Source organism: Aedes aegypti, unplaced genomic scaffold (assembly GCF_002204515.2).
Source record: "Aedes aegypti strain LVP_AGWG unplaced genomic scaffold, AaegL5.0 Primary Assembly AGWG_AaegL5_hic_scaff_499_PBJ_arrow, whole genome shotgun sequence".
Taxonomy (NCBI): Eukaryota; Metazoa; Arthropoda; class Insecta; order Diptera; family Culicidae; genus Aedes; species Aedes aegypti.
In genome coordinates this window covers 3446-28337 of record NW_018736172.1, presented here as the reverse complement: position 1 = coordinate 28337, position 24892 = coordinate 3446, and the positions used below count along the sequence as shown (strand labels likewise).

At 37.0% G+C, this 24892-nt stretch overlaps 1 protein-coding gene across 2 annotated transcripts; it reads right to left on the bottom strand.

The window, feature by feature from the left end:
• Window positions 1–24892, bottom strand: LOC5570369. 2 transcript variants are annotated; one of them, XM_021856934.1, is made up of 7 exons: window positions 24624–24892; window positions 24427–24550; window positions 22926–24366; window positions 11863–12344; window positions 11591–11804; window positions 11353–11528; window positions 1–2394 (listed from the first exon to the last, which is right to left on the bottom strand). In XM_021856934.1, the coding sequence occupies exons 1-7, from the start codon at window positions 24881–24883 to the stop codon at window positions 601–603; spliced, it is 4491 nt and encodes a 1496-aa protein (XP_021712626.1). In that variant the 5' UTR covers window positions 24884–24892; the 3' UTR covers window positions 1–600. The 2 variants fall into 2 exon arrangements, with proteins under 2 accessions (XP_021712626.1, XP_021712627.1); XM_021856935.1 differs by having other exon boundaries at window positions 11863–12338.

Genomic DNA, 24892 nt, shown 5'->3' with positions numbered 1-24892 from the left:
TTTCGTTATAATCGTATGTTTTATTTTTTTATTTACGTGAATCGTGATGTATCAGTTCCGACGAACATCAAAACTTATAACTACGAACATTTCTAATGTGATGATTATATATTAAGTGGCTCTCGAATCTTAATTGAACATTTACACTAATTTCGTACTGGTTCTGTGGACTGCTGTAAGCGATAGAGAATAATTTTCCAAAAATTAAATTCGATTCCAATATTTTACTAAACGATTTAAAACCACTTGCATAATTTCTTTTATTTTGCTTTAAAAGTCATTAGTTTTCAAACGAAACACTAATACGCGATGAGAAATGTTGCACATGAATGCTCGTGCTCGTATTAGAGTGAACGAGAAACTAATATAACCAAATGCTTGAGCTTCCCAAGCGTTAAACTTATTCGTAGAAAAAAAACCGATCGATTTTGTAAACACGATTTCCAAAAATATAAGGAAATATTTTATGTTATAAAATACTGAAATAAAACTAGTAAAATAAAAAATCTAATCACATAAACGTATCTTCCTCTTCTCCTTAAGTTTGCTATTGCGTTTTTGCAAACACCGAGTAGTCTTCGAATCATTCAGTCGCTTTCATTATATTTCAGCTTTGATCATTGGTTCTTCTATCGGAACTGCTGCTGCTTTCTCTTCAGTGGACTCTATTTTCGCGGTGTTGTTATCGTTTGAATTTGCTATCGCCAAGACAGCTTTGGCTTCTGCTGTGATAGATTTCGTTTGTTCGCTTACATCTGATTGTGATACTTCTGTGGTAGATACAAGCTCTTTGTCTGCAGTACCGGAATTAGTGTCTGGCAAGCAGTCTTGAACCCCATTATCCAGTTTTTGTTGCATATCACTTGTTTCTTTTTGGGAATCATCGGCTGTTACCGGAACAGACACTAAGTCAGCATTATCAGAACACTGCACAGCTGAACTGATGAGTAAATCATCGCCAGGACTTATTTTATCTTCTGTGGTTGATTTCTCGTCTATGCTTTTGAGATCGTTTGCCGTAGGAACGGTTTTATCAGATGTCGAATTACAATTGCTACTTTCTTGTTTTTTATCCAATGATTCTTGTTCTTTGTCTAGTGATTCATCACGGATATCTTTACTTGCCATTTTGGTTTCAGTATCTAGTTCAGTACAGGAATCATTTAATTTATCTACTTCAGATGTTATACTTCCTGCAGTATTCGTAGGTTCAATTTCCTTAGTTTTAGTCTCAGTTCCTATGTTTGACGTTGGACTACATCTACCGTCTTGAAGTTTTTCGACATCTTCAATTAGTTTATAAAGTGACGAACCTGTTGATAGTTTTTCATCGACTTCAACATTATTACGCAGATCATTTTGAATATCCATGGGTTCTTGATCAGTTGTACCCGTAGAACTTTCACTAACAGCATCAGTAAGTTCTTTTTCGACTTTTATTGGAACGGATTGCGTTGCAGCAGAATCGATAACAGATGCACTAATGTCTCCATCCATATTATTTGAAGACTTCTCGGTGTCCATGGGCTCTTGAGATTGGCTGTCCATTGGCTCAGACATAGTACAGTCTGCAGCGATTTCGGGAGCACATATTTCCTTGAAAGTAACAGCTGTACCGTTTTCAATTTTCATGGCAACTTGTGATGTATCAGGACTGTCGACAGATGAGATCTTTTCTTTCTCACATTTAGTATCGTTTAGCAAATCATCCACAATTTGCTTAGTTTCATCAGCTTGGAATTTAGTTTCAGGTTCTGCACAATTCGTAGTATCTGTTGTATCCATTTCTTCTGTTTCTTCTGTAATTTTATGGTCAATCGAATTGTTTTCGATTTTTATATCATTCTCTTGTACCATATTGGGAACGCTGTTAGGTGAGCGCTGATGTGTTTCTGTTTGTTTCAATGGTGCCGTTCTTGTAGAAATCGATAGGTCCATAATATCAGGATCAACGGGCTGATCTGCCCGCGAATAAAATGGAGGATACTCGGGAGACTTATCTAACGGCGAAGTTGGCTCTAACTTTACCGGTCCAAGCGGCGGAACACTATTATTATACTCGTTCTCACTACGATGAAGATCATCATCAGCACCGGATAAGGCCCGAATAGCATCACTTATCATTTCAAGTTCTGATCTTTCGATAACCGGCTGATCTATAATCTGGCTAGGATCTGCTTTCAGTTGGTGCAGTACTGGAGAATTGTTACTGATCGGTTGCAAGCCAGAATAATCCAAGGGTTCGTTTTCATCCCACTCGGGCTCATCTTTAATTTTGACTGGCGCATTATCATACGATCCACGGAGGCTTACGTACTTGTTACTTTCGGGACTGTCAGCTTCAGAGGTCAGCTTTTTCCACCTCGATCGCCGGTTTTGGAACCATACTTGTACCTGTACAGAAAAAAGAGAAAAGTGATATGATTTCAAATCAGTTTGGTGTATCATTATGGCGCGAAATAAAAACTACTATTACGCGTTGCAAGAAAAATTTTGATTCCTGGAAAATCGAACGACTTCGACTGGTAAATTTTCCAGGCTTCCAATCAAAGTCAGCGATGCGCGTCGTTAGGTGCCGGTTTGGAATGGTTTGACGTTTCCCAATTTTCTCAATATAAGATATGTTCATATCTTCTTCTACTATTCATAGTTCTTTTGATACAAAAAGGTACTATTCGGGCCAAAAAATAATTACATATTTCATGTCCTTTCAACTACAGCGCTCCGATGTATGATGATACACTTTATATACTGGCAAACTAGCTACGAAAGGTGGCACGGTTGTTTAACTACTTTTACAGATCTCTGCCTATGGCATTACATCCCTTCATAATTATATTGATAGCCACCATGGTCGTCCGTTGCTTTCATTTCATAGAGTTTTTGGAAGGTAAAAGGCTTCTACTGTCGTGTTCAAATTAATAAGTCGAAATCCCATAAACCAGAGTCTATGAATGTCCATTCATAGACTCTGCCATAAACTACTAGCCGTCACGGATCTTTTTTTCCCGAAACCATATGCGTTCCAGCTGATAAGCATTAAAAATCACTGAAAACGAAAATTGAATGAAATGATTTTTTTTACCAAGAACATGATCAATCTCAGGTGTGACATGTAGATGCGTAGTGTTGGGATGATATTTTAATGAACCAGAATTCAACGCACACTGTGTTACTTTTGTTCTGTGCGGAGATAGCTCGCTGCGCGTTATTTCCGCGAGCCTATCCAAATTTTTAAATTTCCCCGCAATATCTTTACGAAATTGAAACATCCTGCGCGTATCTGCTTAAAAAATACGGTTAAAAAATCGTTGTCTGCAAGAAATTTTCAAAATTTCATCGCCTCTGCCTGGGTAGAGGAGAATTGCAAACGAATAACAAAATTTACCTTTAAAATAGAATGTTTGAATGTCAAAATTTGTTATTTGTTGTTTGAAATAGGAGTTAAAATAACTAAGTTTGTATGGCACAAAAACTCAATAATATCATATTTTGCCATTGCCATTATAATGAGATAATAATAACACAAATATTATAGTAGGCCACAGTAAATAACACAATATGTTATTATTTAGATATTAAAAACAAAATAAGCTATTAACGAGTAGATCAAAATAATGGTAAATGTAGTTCTTTGATTCGAATATCTAAATTAAGCATGATTGAAAAATAAACGTTTTGCCTTACCGCAAAAAAAATTTGCTTCTTATAGGTATTTTGAATGAATATCATACGAATAGTAGAATGAGCTATCATGGCCAAACATTTTTTTTAGTATTTTAGCACGAACAACACATTTTCAACACATTTTACTATGATGGTATATTTTGTTATTGATTAGATATTACATGACTTTCAAGCATAACAGACCAATGATAAATAGAGCTATGATTGTATGTTTTGCTATTGAGGAGATATTCGATGTCATATCCCAAGTAACAATTTTAGTTTTACGATTTACTTCTGGGGTGCTATAAATAAACGCCTATAAAACCGCGGTCAAAGTACTTTTGCCTTTATCGCATACCCCAAAACCTCTTGTAGACTAGAACGTGACTAGAAGAGAAGCTATGAAGTGTATAGTTATGTCATACAAATAAAGCACTCGGACAGGGGAGCCATTTTTCCAGAAATAAAAGGACATTTAAAATGCTTTAAATTCCTAATGAACGTAAATTTAAATAAATGAATGTAATGTTTTCTTTAATGTTTTATATATTTTTGTGGATTTTATATCTTTACAGGTAAATTCAATGCTTATTCGTCAAGGACAAAATTCATTTGAAGATTTCCTTCTTACTGTCAACTTAACGCATATTATGCTTATTCTTCTTTTCTTGGCATTACGTCCTCACAGTGACAGAGCCACAGAGCCTGCTTTTCAGCATAGTATTCAATGTGCGCTTCCACAGTTATTAACTGAGAGCTTTCTTTGCCAATGTTACCATTTTCGCATTCGTATATCGTGTGGCAGGTACAAAGATACTCTATGCCCAGGGAAGTCTCTGTTTTAAACTAAAGACCATCGAGACCATCTAGAGCAATGATTCCCAAAGTGGGCGTATTCGCCCCCTGGGAGCGGTTTTCAGGGGGGTAAAAATTTGTAAAATGGAATTCGGGAAGCGAAAAAACTAAAAGGGGGCGAAAATGTGAGAAAAGAACGATTCATAAAATTTGGAGAATTCAATAGAGCATACTCTAATAATCTGAAGACAAGTTGATTACACATTAAACTTATTCTCTCTATTTGTTGGTGCTTCTTAAAATACCCATTTAATAATCACGATAAACAAAACTTGGACAAACAATGTCAATTTGATGACCATTCAGTTTTTTAAGTTATAGTAAATTGGCAACTGAAATTGTCTCAAAGGATAACGTATTCAAATCGACGTTGCACCAGTATCCGCTTATGCCGCATATTTCCACTCACTAGTGTTAAAAACCAACATTTTTCGCACGGATATACCGTGACCTGCTCTAATTCCGTGTGTTGCCTAATACAGTGTATTTGGGAATTATGTAGATTTCTAGCATATTATATTATTTATTTTTCTAAATTATTGTAACAAACCTTAGCACAATAAGTAGTATTTAGAAAGCCACGTCAAACTTGAACTAAAGTTGCACACACAAACAAACAAAAATAATGTTAGAATGTAATCGCCTGGTGTAAACACACGGTATTAGGGCACGGTTGCTTATGTGTTCCAAATGGTGGTAAGTCATTTGGCATAAAGCCGTTTGGCATAAAGTCGTTTGGCATAATGGTCATTTGGCATAAAGTCGTTTGGCGACCATTATCGTTTGGCATAATTAGTCTGAAACTAAGAATTTCTCAATTTTTCTTTTTTACGTTTCTATTGAATCATTCTAGAGACATCAGCCTTGTTTTGGAGTCGATTGATACAAAATGACACTCTATTCAACAATCATTCGCTCTTGAATAAATTTAAGCATATTAGGAAATACAAGTAATAGTATTTCATTTTTTATCCAGAAATTACCCTTCTTTCAAATATTGATTCTTCTTTTGAGTTTCGCTATTGGAACAGTTTTTTGCATTGAAGATTTTTATATATTTAGCACAAAATTTACCCTTCTTTTTATTGTTATTTTTTTTTTCTAGATATGATGTAACCATAATTATAGGTATGAAAACTGTTGATTTAAAATTTCAATAAATTTCTCCTTCTTTTATGCATAGGCTGTTCTTTGGAGCTACATTTTTTTTAGTATTTTTGTTTCCAACTGACTAAAAGGCGGCAATCGATAACACTGATCTGCTCAAATTATCAGCGAATAGAGAAATCGATTACTGCAGTTACTTCGAAGGGTTGTGCTACTTTTTCCAGAATGTCGGTTCCCCGAATGTCGCTTCCCCGAATATCCCCGGCTAGCCCACTTCCCCGAAAAGTTTTAGCACTCATAAATGTCGTAACTTTATACATTTCAGAATGGTGAACGAACGGACCATCTAATATGCACTCTTTTTTATTTAATTGGCGGTTCTTTCGAGTTTTACCGTCCTCAGCATTTTTGTCAACATGTGTATAGTCGAGAATGACAGAATACTTCCTTCTTTTGACTGTTTATTGTTTTTTTCTCGGCACCACTTGTCGGGGAAAAGTAGCACAATCACTTCGATGATTATGAACGCACTTTTTATGTCTTTCGTTTATTATGCCGCAAAATTTTTTGCCATCCATTTTTCTATTGATTTAATTATAAATTTTGCCTTCTTTTAAAAATAGGCTGTTTTTTATATTTATACTGTTTTAAATTTTATTGTTTAGTAATGCTAAATGTTAACCATTTTTGGAAAATCTCTGAACGAACACACGCTTGTTTAGAACCTACCAATTTTTTTGCTATGGGCTCGATGTTGTTGATCTCGGTAAAAGCTTAAAAAAGCCGATATTTATTTTAAGTCAATCAAGCCATTATGCCAAATGACCATTATGCCAAACGACTTTATGCCAAACGGCTTTATGCCAAACGACCTTATGCCAAACGACTTTATGTCAAACGGGGTACAGTCGTTCCAAATACCGTGTTTCAGTTATAATTCCAAAATAGCGAAGTGAAATATATATTTTATTTCTCGAATCAATCATGCAAACCTCAATAGGGTAACGGTCGTATTTTGGACCCCCTAAGGAAGTGATTTTAGTTTTGTGTCCCAAATAATCAATTGCACAGCGTACCCAAGTCAAAGAACATGTCAAAATGTAGAGAAAAACTACCTCTACGAGATAAAAATGCGAAAACGGTCATGTAGGATCCAGAAAAGTCGAAAATAATTGAATTGTGATGCGTTGTTTTTCATTATTTTGGACACACCAATACATTTTGGACCCTCATGGCATATATTTTGGACCCCCGGCAGTTTTTTATCGTTTGGCGACAAAGTCCATGACACTGGATGTATAATATGCTTGCCCATAGTCTAATCAATCGATCGACAATGGAAAACCGAACAAATTCTACGCTTTTTGTCCAGAAATTCGAAAAAAGTTTTTGTTTACATTTGAAAGATTTCTGACGGCTTCTATTTATGTGTGTAACGTGTTGTAACGGTTGCATGGATGCACCGATTAAATTAAATCAATTTCAGATAAAATAAACACATTTTCTTTGTACAAACGGTTGATGCAAGTGCGCAATAGTCCTATCTTTCCAAATGGCATGCCTATTTAGTTGGTCTTTCGATTTAAACTGGGAAATTTGCAGGAAAATGGCCAAGGGGGTCCAAAATATATTGGTTACCCTACGTTGTTTGATATAAAAGTTTTATTTTTGATGCGCTTCGTTCGTTCAATTGAGAGATGTTTCAAAATGTGACCCGGCAGTAGGGGTCAGATGCACGGTATTTGAAACACTGGTATGTTTCACACCATCAACTGTAACTATGGTTAAAATTTTCAAAATGGTTCAAATCATATTTTTAATGCAAAGTATATAAAACGGTCTACTATATAAAACATGAAAGACTTGAAAATAATCATACGTTACTTTTATCTGATCGATTGAAACTTGAGTTTTTTAACCTCACGGTAATAGAGCATGTCACGGTATTCTAGCAATATTAACAGCTATCAAATGGAGTCTTCTGACATTATTTTCGTTTGATAAAATAATAATATTCTTTATATTGAAAACAGTAGACCTCGTGAGCGGTTATTGGATCACTAACTAGGTATTACTGTACGTTTCAATAACCGCTTATACAAAAAACTTTTTTTTTTGAAGAAATGCCGATTTTAGTACAGCCTTTTTTATTGCAGTAGTTGCTATTGTTTGACCATAAAAAATATCAGTATAAATGACGAAATTCGAAATACTGCGTTTTAGTAAGTTCGTCACGAAATCAAGCATACTTAAATGCAGTAACAAATGCAATTATATATTTTTTATGAATGTTTCTCAAATTCTTATGATTTTGCCGCTGATTACATATACTTGGAGCTACATTGTGACATAAAAATAGTATTGATCGACACAATAGTTATGTTATAATAAGCATTTCAACACGTAACTTCCCTTAAATGAGCGGAATCTGGTGCACTAATGGTATTTGTAGCAACATACTAGTGGTCCCGGTAAACTTTGTCTTGCCATCAAGTACGCTGTGAAAAAACCATTTGAATTGCCCTTGCAAAATGACAGTTCCTTCATTCTCGTTTTCCCGACTTTCGTGGTAAATATCTTAAATATCCTGGTATTTTTATACACACATACACGCCGGATCCCATAGGCCAGGGGAAGTGGTTCACCTAAAGTGAATTTATGTCAGAGAAAAAGTAGATTTTGTATGAGAATTGACAGAAAAATGAATGACAAGTTCATCCACTTCTCCTGGCCTATGACGAACAAAGCGGAGTAAGAATCAGCCAAATCCGTTGACCCGTTCGTAAGTCATTTCGTGACATACAAACACCATTCAATTTTTATTTATCTAGAAAAATAACATTAATAAACACTTTTCTAAACAAAATTATTAGATTTTTTTTAAAACTTAGTTCACAAATCTAAAAGAAATATGATGTTTTATTTGTAAAGAAACTTTAGAATTGGACTGAATATAACTATTAGGGAGTCGGATCTTATTCTTGGCACTTTTGATTCACTTCGGCAGTGGGTTTTTTTGAAAGCTACAGAGCTTATATTTGGCCTCAATATGTGTCGTACTAATACACTTGTCTCTGCAAAGTTTCAGACAATTTGGCCGAAAAAAAACCCATGCCAAAGTGAATCATGGAAGTGCTCAAGTGGTTCTGCACCCTACTGACATCCGGGTCATCACTGACAAAATTTATAACACAACTAGTTTTTTTTTGTTAAAATCATTTTAACCACTACTTATAGTTCAAACTATTTAGTGAACCAATTTTAGAAATATCGGATTAGATCTCCAGAGCTTAAGGTGAAGATGAATCGAAGCCAAAGTTGGAATTTTCCAGAGCACGGATCTGGAGAACCGAACATCCGTTCAAGCTGAAAACTTAATCGATTGGTCGCTAGCTGGTGACCAACCGATTAGGTTTTCAGCTCAAACGGATGTTTGGTTCTCCGTGCTCTTCAAAATTTGAACTTTGGCTTCGATTCACCTTCACCTTAAGGTGAAACATCTCGGAATCCAAAGATGGCCGGCAAAATGGCCGACTTGTGCCCTTGCTCACGTTTCCAATGGTACTAAACTGGAGGAATAACTGGCAAACGTTTCTGATCCTCTTATTTTAAGCTTTCTGCTAGTGCACAAAGCCAAAATAAAAAGTACACTGGTGTTGGATGCTTTCTTCGCGAGATATGTGCCAATTTTGAAATTTTCACCAAGGTTCTTCGAGAATTTCGTCTCACATGTCTCGAGGATAAACTTCAAGAAATCTTCTAGTGATTTGTTCAGATATGTTTTTTTTTTCTGTTCAAAACATAAACCACTGCGACCAATATTTGATCTATTGTAGTATATTTCGTGTCCTTTGTTTAGTGCATGTCGTATTACTTTGTCACTATCGAGAAAAGATAAAGTATTCGTCTAGATATGTCTATCTGGAATACTAAGAGATTCTACACCAATCCTCTCAGAAATCCATCCAACGAATGATTATCTTGGGGATGGGATTCGATCCCAGGTTCTCGAAGAGGCGTGTGTTCTGACCACTACACCACCTCCGTCCCCAGTTCCAATGAAACTACCTCCAGTAATATCCTCAGGAATTACCCCGATTTTTTACGAAGACTATATTAGGAGTTCCTCCAGATAGTTTTTCACTGTTCCATCAACCAAAATCTCCAGTTGTTACTCCAGTTCTAAACGTAAATCTTGGAGGATATACTAAGGAATTCGATGGAAGAATCACCGGAAGATTTTGGACTTCCTTGAACATCTAAGTCCGAAAAAGACATGGATTTGCGAAAAACAGACGTGTTAATAGTTAATACTCGGATTCAGTTAGGCTCTCTATTCCGCAGAATCATAAGGTGTTCTGTAGGTTAGTTGGTTAAAGCGCCAATCTAGCGTACGCGGAGTCGTGAGTTCCAGTCTCACTAGAACGCGTATTTTTTCGCAAATTCATGTCTCAATTTGTCAAACAAACACACTGTTACAAGTTCCCAAAAGTATATTCTTGAGATTTTCGCAAAAAAAATTCTTGGAATAATCCGTTAGTAAAATTCTTTGAGGAATGGAACGGGAAATAATCTCTTAATGAACTGCTGGAGCTATTTTGAGGGGCCCGGATAGCCATAGCGGTAAACGCGCGGCTATTCAGCAAGACCAAGCTGAGGGTCGTGGGTTCGAATTTCACCGGTCGAGGATCTTTTCGGGTTGGAAATTTTCTCGACTTCCCAGGGCATAGAGTATCATCGTACCTGCCACACAAAATACACATGCAAAAAATAGTCATTGGCATAGTAAGCTCTCAGTTAATAACTGTGGAAGTGCTCATAAGAACACTTATCTGAGAAGCAGGCTCTGTCCCAGTGGGGACGTAACGCCAGAAAGAAGAAGTGAAGCTATTTTGGGAAAGAACCTAAATTCTCACGAAATTCCTAGAGACAGTCATGAAAAAATACATACAGTTATCCGACCAGTAGTACTCTCGCAATATAATGGGGGATTATGAAAAAGACAAATGTCTGGACTGACTCTATGAAGAAGAATCAAACTCTTATCTAGTTCCTATTAGTTACGTTTTGTTTTTCTGTTTCCTGTTTGGTTATTCGAACCTAGTCTTAAACTTAAGCAAGCTTTCGTTACAGTTGGAAAATTCACATAAGAAAATCGTTAGGAATTTAAGGTGAAGATAAATCGAAGCCAAACCTCAAATCTTCAAGAGCACGGATCTGGAGAACCAAACATTCGTTTAAGCTGAAAACTTAATCGATTGGTCACTCGCTGGTGGTGACCAATCGATTAGGTTTTTAGCTCAAACGGGTGTTCGGTTCTCCAGATTCGTGCTCTTGAAAATTTGAGGTTTGGCTTCGATTTATCTTCACCTTAAGCAAAAGAATGGCAGTCTACTTGTTTATCCAAATAGTTTTTGAATCTTTCTTAGTCTTCTTGTTTCTCGTGATGTCAACAAAATCCCATTCTGAATGCTCTAATGCTTTGTTTTAGTAATTTTATTTGCATAAATATTGTCCAATATTCCGGATTTATGAAAACACCTTGAATCTTCCAAACCTTATGAAGCAATTTTTCGTAAAAGTTTAACTTCAAATATGTTTGCCAAGATTTGTGGAGGCCCCTGAAATGTGAGGGCACGGAGGCTAATTCCAACTTATCATAATACTATCCAAAGAACATTGTTATAAACATCTACCACATCTATTATAAATTATACTAACCTGTTGTTCACTGAGCTTCAGCTCAGAAGCCAGTTGACACCGCTCGAGGAAGTTGAGGTACTTTTTTTCCGTGAATTCTTTTTCCAGTAGTTCAAGCTGCTCGGTTGTAAAATTAGTACGTTTTTGACGCATTTTTTCTGGCCTGTTAGACTTGTCTACAATGACTACGTCGGCATCTAAAACAGTAAAAAATGATTTGGTACAACATGTAATAGTATGTAGATTAATAGACACTTACCCGCATCTTCCTTCTTTATTTCTTCGCCTTCTTCTTTCTTTATCTCCACACTTTCTACTGAGGTTTTTGCATTTGATTTATCAATCGATTTACGAAAACTAGGAATGATATTACCAGCAGCCCCAGTAGCCCATCTTGATTGAGTCCATGGCGATGCGAGGCCGGCTTCTATTCGTTTGTCCTTTGCCCTTCTGTTCTGGAACCACACTTTAACCTAGAGATGTGAGAAAAACGTTATTACTGAAACCTAGTAGATAAACCACTGTTCGTACCTGTCTTTCAGTCAGCTCAAGACCTTCTGCTATTGCGACACGTTGTTTGAAGTTGACAAACTGTTGCTCTGCAAAATGTTTCTCTAGTTCTAGTAACTGATGACGATTGTAAGGAGTTCGCTTTCGGCGAAACCTGGCCCGTTGTGCCATAAGCTGTTCCATAGACAACTTTTGTTTCTCGTTAGGTTCCTTCTTGATCTGACACGGGAATTCCTCATTGGGTTCGGATTTGATCTCTCCGGTCATATCATCGTTTGGTTCAGACTTGATCTCACACGGCAACTCTCCGTTGGGTTCGGATTTGATCTCACTGACATAGGGGACATCATTGACATTTTTAATGTCTATAGATTCTGGTTTAATGTCTAAGCCGCTGTCCAGCTCATCGGATAGCTCAGTTTTAATTTTTTTGCTCATAGTTTCAAAATCTTCCTCCATTTTTGTTTCAGCTGGTTCGATTTCCTGTTTAATGTCATCTGTTCCTAAAAATAAAACTTATTAGTTGACGGTTTGATACTATGAATGAACGATAACTATTCATGATTGAGAAACGAAAAACAATAAACTATTGAAAACCTAGGATTCGTAAGTTTGGCACAGTATTAACGAAACTTACACGATATTTTACTATCCATGCTCGTAACGATTCCCAAGAAAAGGATTTCTTGAAGAGTCTTGAAGACTTGCAGCTAAAAATAGACTCGTATATTTTGCTTTACAGACATTATTGTGAATAGAATAAAGTGGATAACATCAAAATTATCACACAATTGAAATGCTTCTCTATTCTGAAATGTTTTTAATATGTTATGACGTTCACTTTAACGTATTTTTTCGGATGTGATATTGCATTGAAATGATACGATTAAGGAAACTAATTGCTTTATTTATTCGAATTATTTGTAGCTCCAATACTAATGTTTAGAGCTTTTTTATTCAATTGCTACCTATCGTCAACTACTTTACGTAAGAGTCAAACAGTCGATTAAAATTATAAGTCGCGCGCACAAATGTTAGCTACCATATTAAAATCAGACACACAATAAAGTCTACCATACATATTCTCATTTTTGCATGTTATGAAAGAATGTAGTTTTGGTTCTCACGAAAAGTCCAAAAAGTATATATTATTGTTTATATTTATTATGTACATTACCTTTATGAAGAATAAAAACTTAAAGAAGAAATCCTTTACGATGATTTGTTTCAAGATGGGAGAGGTGTGATAATCGATAACCTGTTCCCATAAATAATTGCGACATTTTGCTAGCCTCTTCATTCATATAATCTTTCTTTTACCATGCGGTATTTCTCTTCCAAATTACTTTCAAAGTAGCCCAGGTACGCAACCCAGGTCGGCGCCGGGCCCGTCTTCGTCGGGGCACTTTATCTACAATTAGAAAACCGAGTGTACGATGCCGAAACATCGCGAAAAAAAGTACGCATCAGCAATGGGTTAAGAACTGTTAGGCAGTAGTATGGGCCACAATTTAACAAAAAAAAGACAAATCACTGCAATAATAGATAGAACACAAAATGATGATTCATGCGATGAACCCATCTTTAAATTCTACAAATACGAAAATAATCAAAAAGGAATAACGCCCCCATGAACAAAAATGCAACTAAATCAGTGAAAGAAGCTAAAAGAAATTGGTGCAAACAATAATGGAAATTAAAGTAAGCGAAACAATATATATGGTAGCTTATGTAGAATGTTTAGTGTGGAGTGATCTCAGAGTCCGAATGGAATAGGCTACGTAATTTATGGGCAATCCCTATGTCTAAAGCACTCACGACAGGGTTGCCACCGTATTTCAACTTACTTTTCTCCTGATATACCTAATTATCAATAATTTTCCCGGATTTTGGATGAAATAATAATTGAAGTCATTCAATATTACGAAATCTTACCTTTGATATTAGTGTAATAAAAAAATAATAAAGCAAGGTGTAGTATTTTAAATGATTAGTTTTTTGGTTTACAAACTGAAAAATCATAAATTTTATACAATCTCAGTGTCTAATTGAATTAAAGAGGTTCCAAAGAATGAGAGCAATTCAAGAGAAAAGCATGAGTCGATATCGAGTTAAAAATCCTTTTCAACCTTTCGGTTGTCACGCGAATTTTTGTAACGCGAGTAGTCGCGCGTTGTACTTTGTACAACACCCTTGGTTTTGCGAATATCCCAGGAGTCTGACCACATTCAAAGATGACATCTTCAACAAAATTGTTCAGTAGCTCAAGGGCTATCATTATTTTAGGCAAGAGATTCGGGAGTTTTGCCACAAGGCGCGCTAGTGTGCATGAAAATTTTGTGTTGCAGATCTCAGGATCCTGACCACTTAGAAAGATGGCGTCTTCGGCAAAGCTGTTCGGTAATTCAAGGACTATCATTGTTCGAGCTAGTTGATTTAAAATTTTGCCATCAGGCGGCGCTAGTGAACATAAAACATTTGTTTTGCAGGTGCCTGATTACTTGGAAAGACGGCGTCTTCGGCAGAGTTGTTCAGTAGCCGAAATGCTTTCTTTGCTTAATCCTTGAAGTTTGAGATTTAATAAAATAATGATAGTCTCTCCCTGAACTTCTGAATAACGTTGCCAAAGATGCCATCTGTCTAAAAAGTCAGGATCCTGCAGTATCTGCAAAACAAAAGTTCCATACTATCTAGCGCCGCCTGTTGGCAAAATATCGTATTTATATTATAAATAAATATTATATTTATATTATATTTCTCCGAATAAATAATGATAGCCCTTGAGCTACTGAACTACTTTGCCGAAGACGCTATCTTTCTAATACTGAAGACCCCGAGTTTCCAAATTATCTGGATTTGAGATATACCGATTTCAAACTGTAGTCTACTCGAACCGTATATAGAGCATTCATTATTTTGCGAATTCTATGTACATTTGTTAATTTTACCGCATTATAAAGGGCTATATTGTAAATAAAAACTGTCGAGTATTGTTCTTCAGAAGATTCTTGAGGAATACATTTTGGTTTGGCGTCGATAGATATCTTTGTTGCAAAATGATAGCATATAAATCACAACTATCTTAAATTATGGAGTGTTTACTGCATAAAACAATTTCGAAGTGACTTATCACAGCTACTGTACGGCTAATATAGGGCATGCCAGCTCCATTAAAGCACTACACTAGCACGCAGGGCGAATTAAAGTGCTATTTGGTCACTTGCAGCATATTCCATCGGAGAAAAAAAAAATGAATTTAGGAAAGGTTGACTTATTTTGCCCCTTTTTTTCAAGAAATCGTTCTAGATACTGCTCCATAAAAGGAAAACTTTTCCTTATGTGAACCATCCCGCCCATCTTTACCCTATACCCGAGAAACTACTGTATTTCATCCAAAGGTGTATCTTTTACCTGGGCTTATGAAACACCCCCTAGATAAAGGCTAAAGTTGAAAAAAAAAATCAGACCGCAAGAAACAATCTTCACTCTAGAAGCACGCAATATGATCGCAGAATACTTTTTCGGCGATTCTTCAATTTATTTCGCCAGCGAAACAATCAAAAACTTGTCTTTTTTACAAATGTCCAAAGCAACTAAAGCCAAACTGACTCAAATGAATAGCCAGAATACACCGAGCGTGTGCAAGAAGAGATCAAGCAAATAAAATGAACGAGTGCTCTTCATCGATCCTCACTATTATAAACAAAGTGAGACGATCCAAGTTTGATAGAACCAAAGAAAACACTCCCTTAGGGGAGAGGCAGCTCTTTTAGTTGAGCGTTGAGATAATGTATTTCTTTGTTTTGTTGTTCTACTACTGCTTCACTTGCCCTATTTCACATGAGAACACTTGGCAGCGATGCTAGATATAGAAGTCCACCTGTACCTATCTTATACCTGAACCTTATTAAAAAGATGATCAATGAGGAGATATCGAACATTATAAATCCCTTATTCCAGAGCAAGTTTGGCATAATCGGCTACAGTTGATGAATCGTTCATGTTCCGATGACCTTCATCATATCGATTTGCATCGATGGATCCTTATGGGTGTGCATTGAAAGAATTTTTAATGCAATAAAGTCCTAGAGTGTCTGTAGGGTAAAAGCACCGGTTTTGGCCAGCACAAGGGAATACGTTTTTGAAAAGTAAACGGAAAGTCCTGTGTGTATTGCAAATACGTCAAATGAAAGCTTTCAATCCATATTTTTATGAAAATTATTGGAATTAACTAGAAACTTTTTTTTCGCATTGAAATCTTGTTGGTCAATATAGGCCATCATAGCCAGTTTCGGCCATACATTTAACTTAGGTTACTAAATTGGCCAATTGATTTCTTATGAGAGTGACCATATTAGGAATACCCTGGCCAGATTAGGTGTATGAGCAGTAAAATTATAAGCAAAATGAATTACATCCGAAGACTCGATTATCTGGGGATTCGATTATCCGTAATTTTAGACTCGATTATCCGGAAAATGTTTTTTGATATTCTTGTTCTTCAGATTTTATGCATAAATTTGAGATACAGTCGACTCTCCACAACTCGATATTCTATAACTCGATATACTCTATAACTCGATGGATGTTTCGGTCCCTTCAAATTTCCATACATCATGCTCTCCATAAGTCGATATTTCTATAACTCGATATCTCCACTAGTCGATGTCACGTGAGAGGTAAATTTCTCTCCATAACTCGATATCTATTTTAAAATTATTTTTATTTAGAAAAACTTGGTCTATGATACCATCACTTCTTGTCTATCCTGATAGTATCACTGAGAGAATGTTTTCTATCAGAGATAGAGGATAGAGTGATAGTATCCCTATCCCAAAAAATTCTCATGATGATACTACCAGTACAACATCTCTCAAATAACAATGATAGAGGTTATATCTTTATCAATTGATAATATTATTATAATTAAAATTGTTGGACGATGGGTATAAAACATTAATTAAATTCCATATTAAGCAATCCAAGGTGACGGCTTCAGGAATGTAAGAATTTTTGGAAACCCATGCAATATGGGTTCGGAACGGGCACGATGATGATATGACGAAAATCGATATCCGACGCCATTTTGAAATCCAAGATAGCGGCCTCTGGCCTTATTTCTAGGAACATTAGGGCTCCTGATAAGAAAATATTTTTTTTGACCAGCATACACAAAAATCTCATACTCCTACCTACGTCCAAAACTGTCAAACCATTCATATTGTATATTGCGATAATAAATTAACTCAAATTTATGCATAAAAACTGAAAAATAAGACTATCAAAAACTAATTCCGGACGAGTTTAAAATTACGGATAATCGAATCTCGGATAATCGAGTCTCCGGATAATCGAGTCCGACTGTACCATTCAATGAGGGGTGCCTTCTTCTCGTCTACTATCCAAACAGTCCCAGAATGTTCGAGCTTGACTAGGGCTGCTAGACAAGATCGATACATCTTTCTACAGTCGAGACTTGTTCTGGCCATGCCCTAGCAACAGCTAGGGATTGTAGTTACAGTCATACCTCGATATAACGTAACCTCTTTATAGGGATAGCTATAGAATTTGCAAATAGTATATTTTTCCCAAAAGATAGATGATAAAGATATGCTTGATCCATCAGTGATGAAAAAATGCTGATAGTATCTCCATCCGTCTATCAATTGATAGAGATAATATAGTCAATCTTCTATCAATCATTTTCAAGAAGGGATAGTATCCCTATCACTACCCATAGTGATAGTATCATTTGATAGTATCAAAAGATAGACGTGATAATGGTAAATGAGAGGGATAAATTTGAAGCCTGTTACCTGGAATCGAACCAAGAACCTTGCGATCGATAGACTCGTGCGCACTTCCCTCGTCTATCGACGCCTTGATGTGGGGTGATGCTAAAACGATACATAAAACTTTCGTATTGCAATAATCGCTCCATCTTTCTTAAGGCAAAATGTATTGTGCTCTGCAAGATAAATCCACGTAATGCGATTATCTGAAAATGTCGATATACCGTCGCAGTGATAATGAAAATCACCAAATGTTTCAGATTTAGCAAATTTGAAACATTTGCGTCCTTGAAGAACGAAAAAAATCCAAGCCTACTTGAATTTTGACGTTGCGTTTGAATTGCGCGCATATCTTCTGCACGTTACTGCCGCCGCTGGATGTGGATTTAATATAAGCGCCGCAATATGAATTTCTATAGTCCAGATCGCCGCGAGTAGAATTGATACGCAATAAGAACAAATCAAGAGAATCGTGTTCGACCATTCCCCCCTCCGCAACGGTCTTGCGCCTTAGTCTGCACAAATTTAGTGGCGTTGTGTATTCAATATAAGGCTATCGCACCCTTCTCTTTCCAGCAACACGATCAAATGGGATTTTTTGTTTGTTGTTTTCATACGGAAACGGTTTCCGTATGAAAACAATCCACAAGCGTGCGTATGCTGGAAAGAGAAAGGCGATTAAACGTCAGATTGCCTTATGGCTCTCAGCTATTCTATTTATAACTGCAATGCTGTTCTCAGTGTAGTCTGTATTTTTCTGCATTGGGCCTATCAACGAGTAGAACATTATGAGTGACGTTCAATTTCAGGCATTGTCAACGAATACGAAGAGTTACTAATACATAACCTACACGGAGAAAATGAAGTACTCAAAAGTGAGTTCATTCCACTCAATTCTGGGGGCTCGTGCGTTAACCTAATTTTGAGTTGATGGGGTAGAAGTGGTTTTCATTTGCAGCCATTCGAAAAAATACCTACTGGCTAAGTTCTTTTCACTCAACCGGCAGATCAAATAACTCAACTTCCAGTACTATGTCAATTACTCAAATTTGAGGTAACGCACAAAGGTTCGGTTTTTAGGTTGTTTTGCTCTTCGCTCTCTGACAACAATAGAAAGAGCGAATGAAATAGGGAGAGAAAAATAACTCAAAAGTATGTGTTTTTCGTTTTCTCCGTGTAGTTTTTGTACAATTTTGGATTGCTGAAGAGAACAATTTTGTTGCCGACAATAGTAATTGCATTGCCGATAAAAGAACAAGTGCCCCGTGACTTTAGTGAGCGAAAATAGATGATTTAGAGAACAAAATAGTGTTTTGTGTATAATAATTAATAAATGAAGAGTGCTCAAGTGTATGCAACTTGAGTACTGTAGCAGAACTTCGAAAGCGCATAATGAAAATCAAACTATTCTGCTTTAAAAAGTCAATCATTAGGGCTTTTCCATTTGTTAAGTTTTATTGGGATAAAACAATACAAGTTGGAAATAAAATGTCATATCTTCGTTTCATATAAAACATAAATTAATATTAAAAAAACATGAAGTGTGATGAAATCGTTCATTCTACCTCTTTGTGAATTTACTCCTAGCCACATAAGTTGAGATTGCTTTAAATACAGTGTCTTAGCGATTTTGGCAACCAGGGGTGAATTTTATGTGGCCAAATCTAGCATGTTAATAATCTCTAAAAGCTAGTAAAAATGCATGGCATTACTACGAATGGTGTGAACAATTTCTGGGAGGCTTTTTCAATTCAACTTATGATCTAAGATCAGGGATATCATGTACTGAGTACAAACACCATCTGAAAAGCACACTTGTTGTACCCAATACAAGCGTGCTGTTATTTTCATTGTAATTATTATTTTTTCGGATCACTTTTTCAATGCCTTTTATCCAAATTGGCACTGCCAAATGCTTAGTGAACAAGGCATTGTCAACTCAACTTCGTAAAGGTAAGATTAAAATCATTGGCCTTTTTTATGCATTTTGCACACTTCATGTTACAGGTAGAACTTCTACATGTATTCCCTCAAAGCTGTATGAACTAGTAACTGGAAACTTCAGAAAAGAATTTCAGACAATGTTCCTCAAACAACACATTGATTTATTTCTGGCTGATTTATTGGTATAAGAATTACCAATAGAAGATCCTTTTTTTATCAAAATGATTGATTGTTTTTCCTAACGCAACTTAAACGTCACTTGTAGTCCAATTCCGTAACCAATTTTTGTGTGGAGAAATTTGCTGAAATTCTGAAGTAAACCAGTGAATTCTTGAAAAAAATGCTTGAGAATAGGTGGAAAATTTTCAGCAATGTCCTTTAAAACTCAATTCTGATTTTCCGTGATTCGCTTTTAGAATTACTCGATAAATTTCCTTCAATTAAAACACCAAAAACCATTCTTAAGGTGATTATAAAACGAAGCAAAGTTTCGAATTTTCAAGTGCACAGATCTACAGAATCTGACAACCGTTCACATTGAAAATTTGATCGGTTGATTACTTGCTGGTGATGACCATTCGATCAAACTTTCAACACAGTCCGCTATTCGGTTCTCTAGCTTTGTGCTCTTGAAAATTCTAGGTTTGGCTTCGTTTTACAGTCATCTTGACATTCTGCGAAATAGAGCTATGGTCAAAGTTTCCATATATTTCTCCAAAAAATACCTTTAAAACACTCGCAAATTGTTTTAACAAATATTTTATGGATTATCTAAATAATAATGTTCACGAGAATTTGGAAACATTTACAGCTATTTCAGACCGTCAATGTTCTTTGATCGCACAATCCGATTGATATGTTTAAAAATGGTTACAAGCACAATAACTACAAAAACAATCGTGACCAACACAGCATAACAAATTATCTTAACATATACTTGCTTGCTAATATTCCACTAATTCATGCAGGCTATTGAATTATGTAGCAAAGATTAATTATGTTCCCTGCTTTATAAGACTTCTCATATATGTTAAGCAATAACCTTGAAATATGACAGTTCTACTCATAAGTATATTGCACAATCCGTTTCTTTGCTGTCAATGTCCAGCATGATAATTTTGATGTATTTTTACTTTTATTCATCTCAAAATGTTAATTCCAATTCTTAACAATCAACTGAAAATATAATCAATGTGTTGTCAGAAACGGGCAGAAATTGTTGCCAAAAATGGGTGTAGATTCGGGGGTAGGCAATAGCGAATGTTGCCAACATCGGCAAGACACTGTAAATAAACGTGAATACAGACAAACCTCCATGAGTCGCTATCTGAAGGGGTCATCGGTTCATTGAAATATTGAGTCGTAGAAACGAATGGCTTGGCAAGCCGTTTGAAGGGACCATCATAATAACCATGAAATATTGTTTTTACTATGGTTCCATGAGTCGATATCGACTCTTGGAACATCGACTCATGGAGGTTTCACTGTAGTTATATTGGTTTGCTGGCCTTCGATAATCATTGTTTTTAGAGGAGTCTTGACCTGTACAATTAAAACCCATCACTCTCAGCATGGTCTTGCTGAATAGCTGCTCGTTTACTGCTACAGCCATCTGGGTCCCTTTTTACCTTAGGCACATAGATCACTAAGGCGTTTGTAGGCCAGAAATAGCTACCTATATGATTGATAATGGTTTGATTATCTGAAATGAAGTGATGCTATGCGTGAAGCACAATGGAAAGAAAAAGGAATTCTTCCAAATTACAATAATTAATAACAAAAGTTCAAGTCGTAATGAATTCATAGCTTTAATACTAAATAAGATCATGTTGGAACATTTTTCCATGACTTTCAATGGTATTTGTAACATTTCTGATGAAACGTTTCCTAACATTTGGGAGCTCGAACGCATTCACACACTTTTATACATCCTCGATAAGGTAAGCATGCCAACCAGGTATAAATTAAATATTGGACGAAACCTAATACTAAACTTCGAAATAATCGTAAATAAGAATTCTTCAGAAGCTGGTTAGCTTGCAGTCTACTGATAATCAGTAATAAAATAAAGAAAATTGTGGGACATTTATCTAGATCTAGTGTGTATGTGTAAAGGTGTTTTAGAAGTGAAAGTAAAGAAAGAGGTTAAGATTGGAAGACTCAAAACTATAATCGCTGACAACAAATATGGTATAACCGATCAGCTAGCCTAATGGTTATAATCTACTAATCGTTCATTCAAACAATAATTGTTGGACCAAACGAAGCCGGTGCCGGTGTTGTTAATGACAGTGGGTTGCAGCGATTGATGAGTACTGTCAGCGCAGGTTAGCAATGTCGTGGTGGTATCGCAATCAGTCGAGATCATTGGCGAGCTTTGTACAACAGTTTCTTCATAGACCAGTGACGGCTGACATGGACCGGGTATTTCATTTCCTGCCGCGTCAAAGTACCTAAATTGTTGCATTTCTTCGAACTGCATGAGCGGCGGATCTTCAATTGGCTGAAGCAGTTGGTCTGGAGGCAGATGTTGGATATCCAGAAAACTATTTGGCGTAATCACAGTTGACGACAAAGTCGGTACAAGCTGTGGTTTATGGTCTGGTTGAAATAGTTCTGGCTCTGGCTGCTGACGGACAACAATCTCTATTTGACCGGCAGAAGTTTCAATCGTCCGACTGTTCACTGGTTGTTCAGTTTTTATCGATAGTGGCCTATTCACCACGACTGAAGATGGCCTTAGAGGTGGCATCGACAGTTCATCGTTATAGCGATTTGAAGCCGTCTTCATTATTGGCGGTTTTGTTTTGATGACTGGTGCTGATGTTTGACTACCGTTTTGCAGGAAGGCATTAAAGGCGCTCATATAGTCAAATTTTTGTTTGAGTGGAGTAGGAGGTTTAGGAATTTTCACCGGAGGAGGAATGTACGTCGATGGTCGGTACGGAAGTTTTTCTTCTTTAGGTTCAGCCTTTTTACACTCCGATGAATATGGTCTCACGGATGACGTTACACTTTGTGACGCATACGATGGATGTTTCTTCACCTCACGCTCATCAATTTGTTTTACCACCAGATTAGGAATACTGCTTATCTTTTTCGCCAAACTACTGTCTGACAGAGGCAAACTAACCGGCTTTGGCTTTTGCACATCGTTGTACTGTTCTCGCCTTGTGAATTCGTTCGGACGATTTATAACGGTTAAAGTGGTTGACTTTGGCAGAGATAGCTTTCCAACAGGTGCCACCTTCCTAACATTACTACCGTTTACCTGAGTACTTCCACTGCTTGGATCACCGTTGCCATTGACATTCTCGGCACCGGTCTTCTTGAGATGCGGAATCTTACCTTCGAACTTTTTGTGGGGCTCCAACATTTTCAACTGCGGTGGGAGCTCTTTCATCAGTTGGCTCTTAATCTTTTTCATCGCTGGCGAGGCGCCGTTGGCTGGCTTTTTAGGCGACTTATTTCCATTGCTCATTCGATCTTTTATCCTATCCAACGCTTTCTTTTTCGAATCCGACACGTTTCTTTCACGCTGTTCTTTCTTTTCCAGACGTTCTCGTTCCTTTTTCTCCATCCGTTGATTACGTTCTCGTTCGCGCTCTTCATCGCGCACTTTCTTCTCCTCTTCTCGACGTTTGCGTTTTTCTTCTAGCTTGGCCCGACGATCCGAACGTTGTTTTTCTCGCTCAGCCTTGGCAGCCTGTTGCTCTCTGGACAGTCGTTTTCTAGGCGAAGACACTCGTCTAGAAGATCTACCTTGAGACGAATACCAATCGTCGTCATAGTCACTGCCTGCCCTCTTCTTCTTTCGTTTCTTGCTCTTTGAGCTGAACTCTTCATCGTCATCGTCCTCGGAGTCGAACGGATCGTAGGAAGAAGATTTAAAGCTATCTGAGCCAGCATCCGATTTGTTTGGTGACACATCCTCAATATCATCATCTACATCATCTGCTACCAGTGCACCGCTCAGGACCATCTTCACATCGTCGGGAATGTGTGGATTGTTTTGAATATCATTCAAATCCAAATCCGGATTTTTTTCTTTGAACGACATTTTTCGTATGTTTTTAGTTGCAATATTGCATGCTTTCTTCATAGGGGTGTGCTCCCCTTCCTCCGTGAACGATTCAATGCCCTCATCTTTATCACAATCTATAACACGTGGCGGCGGCCCCACTATGTGTGATGGGTCTTCGGGATGTGGCCCAAAATCAGTTCCATTCATCCAAGCCTCGTACTTATCCGGTTGGAAGCGCTTGACGAATGTATCCATCGAGATTTTGACCATATCGGAGCTACAGTAGCACTGAGTAGCTCTTTTTCCATACTCGATCCAACGAGGTAACGCAAAGTTGGTTGATTCCGCGCAGTTGAATCCATGGTTGAAGCCAGCATGATACCCAAAAGGAAATGTAATCATGATTTCATTTTCCTCCTGTGTTATTTTATCGAATGGGATGTTATGCTGCTTCAAAATCTGTGGACTGATGAGGGTCATTTTGTGGCGCAAGTAAGCTGCACATGTCTGGAAACTCGCCGGGAAGCAACTGTTTGCCAACTTCTCCAGTTTGCGACCGTGTTCAGGAGGGACTGCGTACCACGTTTTAGGTGCACCGAAATGCAAATAATTAATCGAGTACAAATCCATGTCTTCTGTGTGCCATGCAAACGTTGTCTTCCACATGCCAAAATAGAGATAAGCCGTGTTAACTCCATCGATCGAGATGCCATAATCTTGGTTGACGTAATCCAGGATCGTCCCAAGACGATTTATGTTCCAAATCTGTTGACAAAAGTTTAGAATTTAGTATGTGTAATTAGAGGCCATTCGTAATATACTTACATTACAATCATCGTCCGTTATACTTCCGCAAACATCAGCGCCGTATATTGGTGCAACGTATGTGATATTTTTCCAGTACTTCCGTTCCAAGTCCTCGAAATCAAAGTGTTTCGGTGTAGCATATCTGAGAAAATATTAAATATTATAGATGGAGATAATAAGCTAAATTGTTTAGCTAGAAAAAAGAAAGTATTTACCTTTCAGTATTGGCAAGCTCAGCAAATTGCTTCACTGTGAGCGATCCTTTCTGGATATTGATCTGTTGATAGAGGCCTTGCTTGCCTGCAACAACCTGGCAAATAGGTGCCGGGATAGTAAGATTGAGTCCGTCGAGATCATAGCCCTTTTTTCTAGGCTTCCATTCCGGTGGTGGTATTATCTGGAGAAAGAGAAGAAAGGTAAAACAATGAATATTATAGTTAAAGTATAATGGACGAATTGATAGAATCATACTCATGAAGTGTTA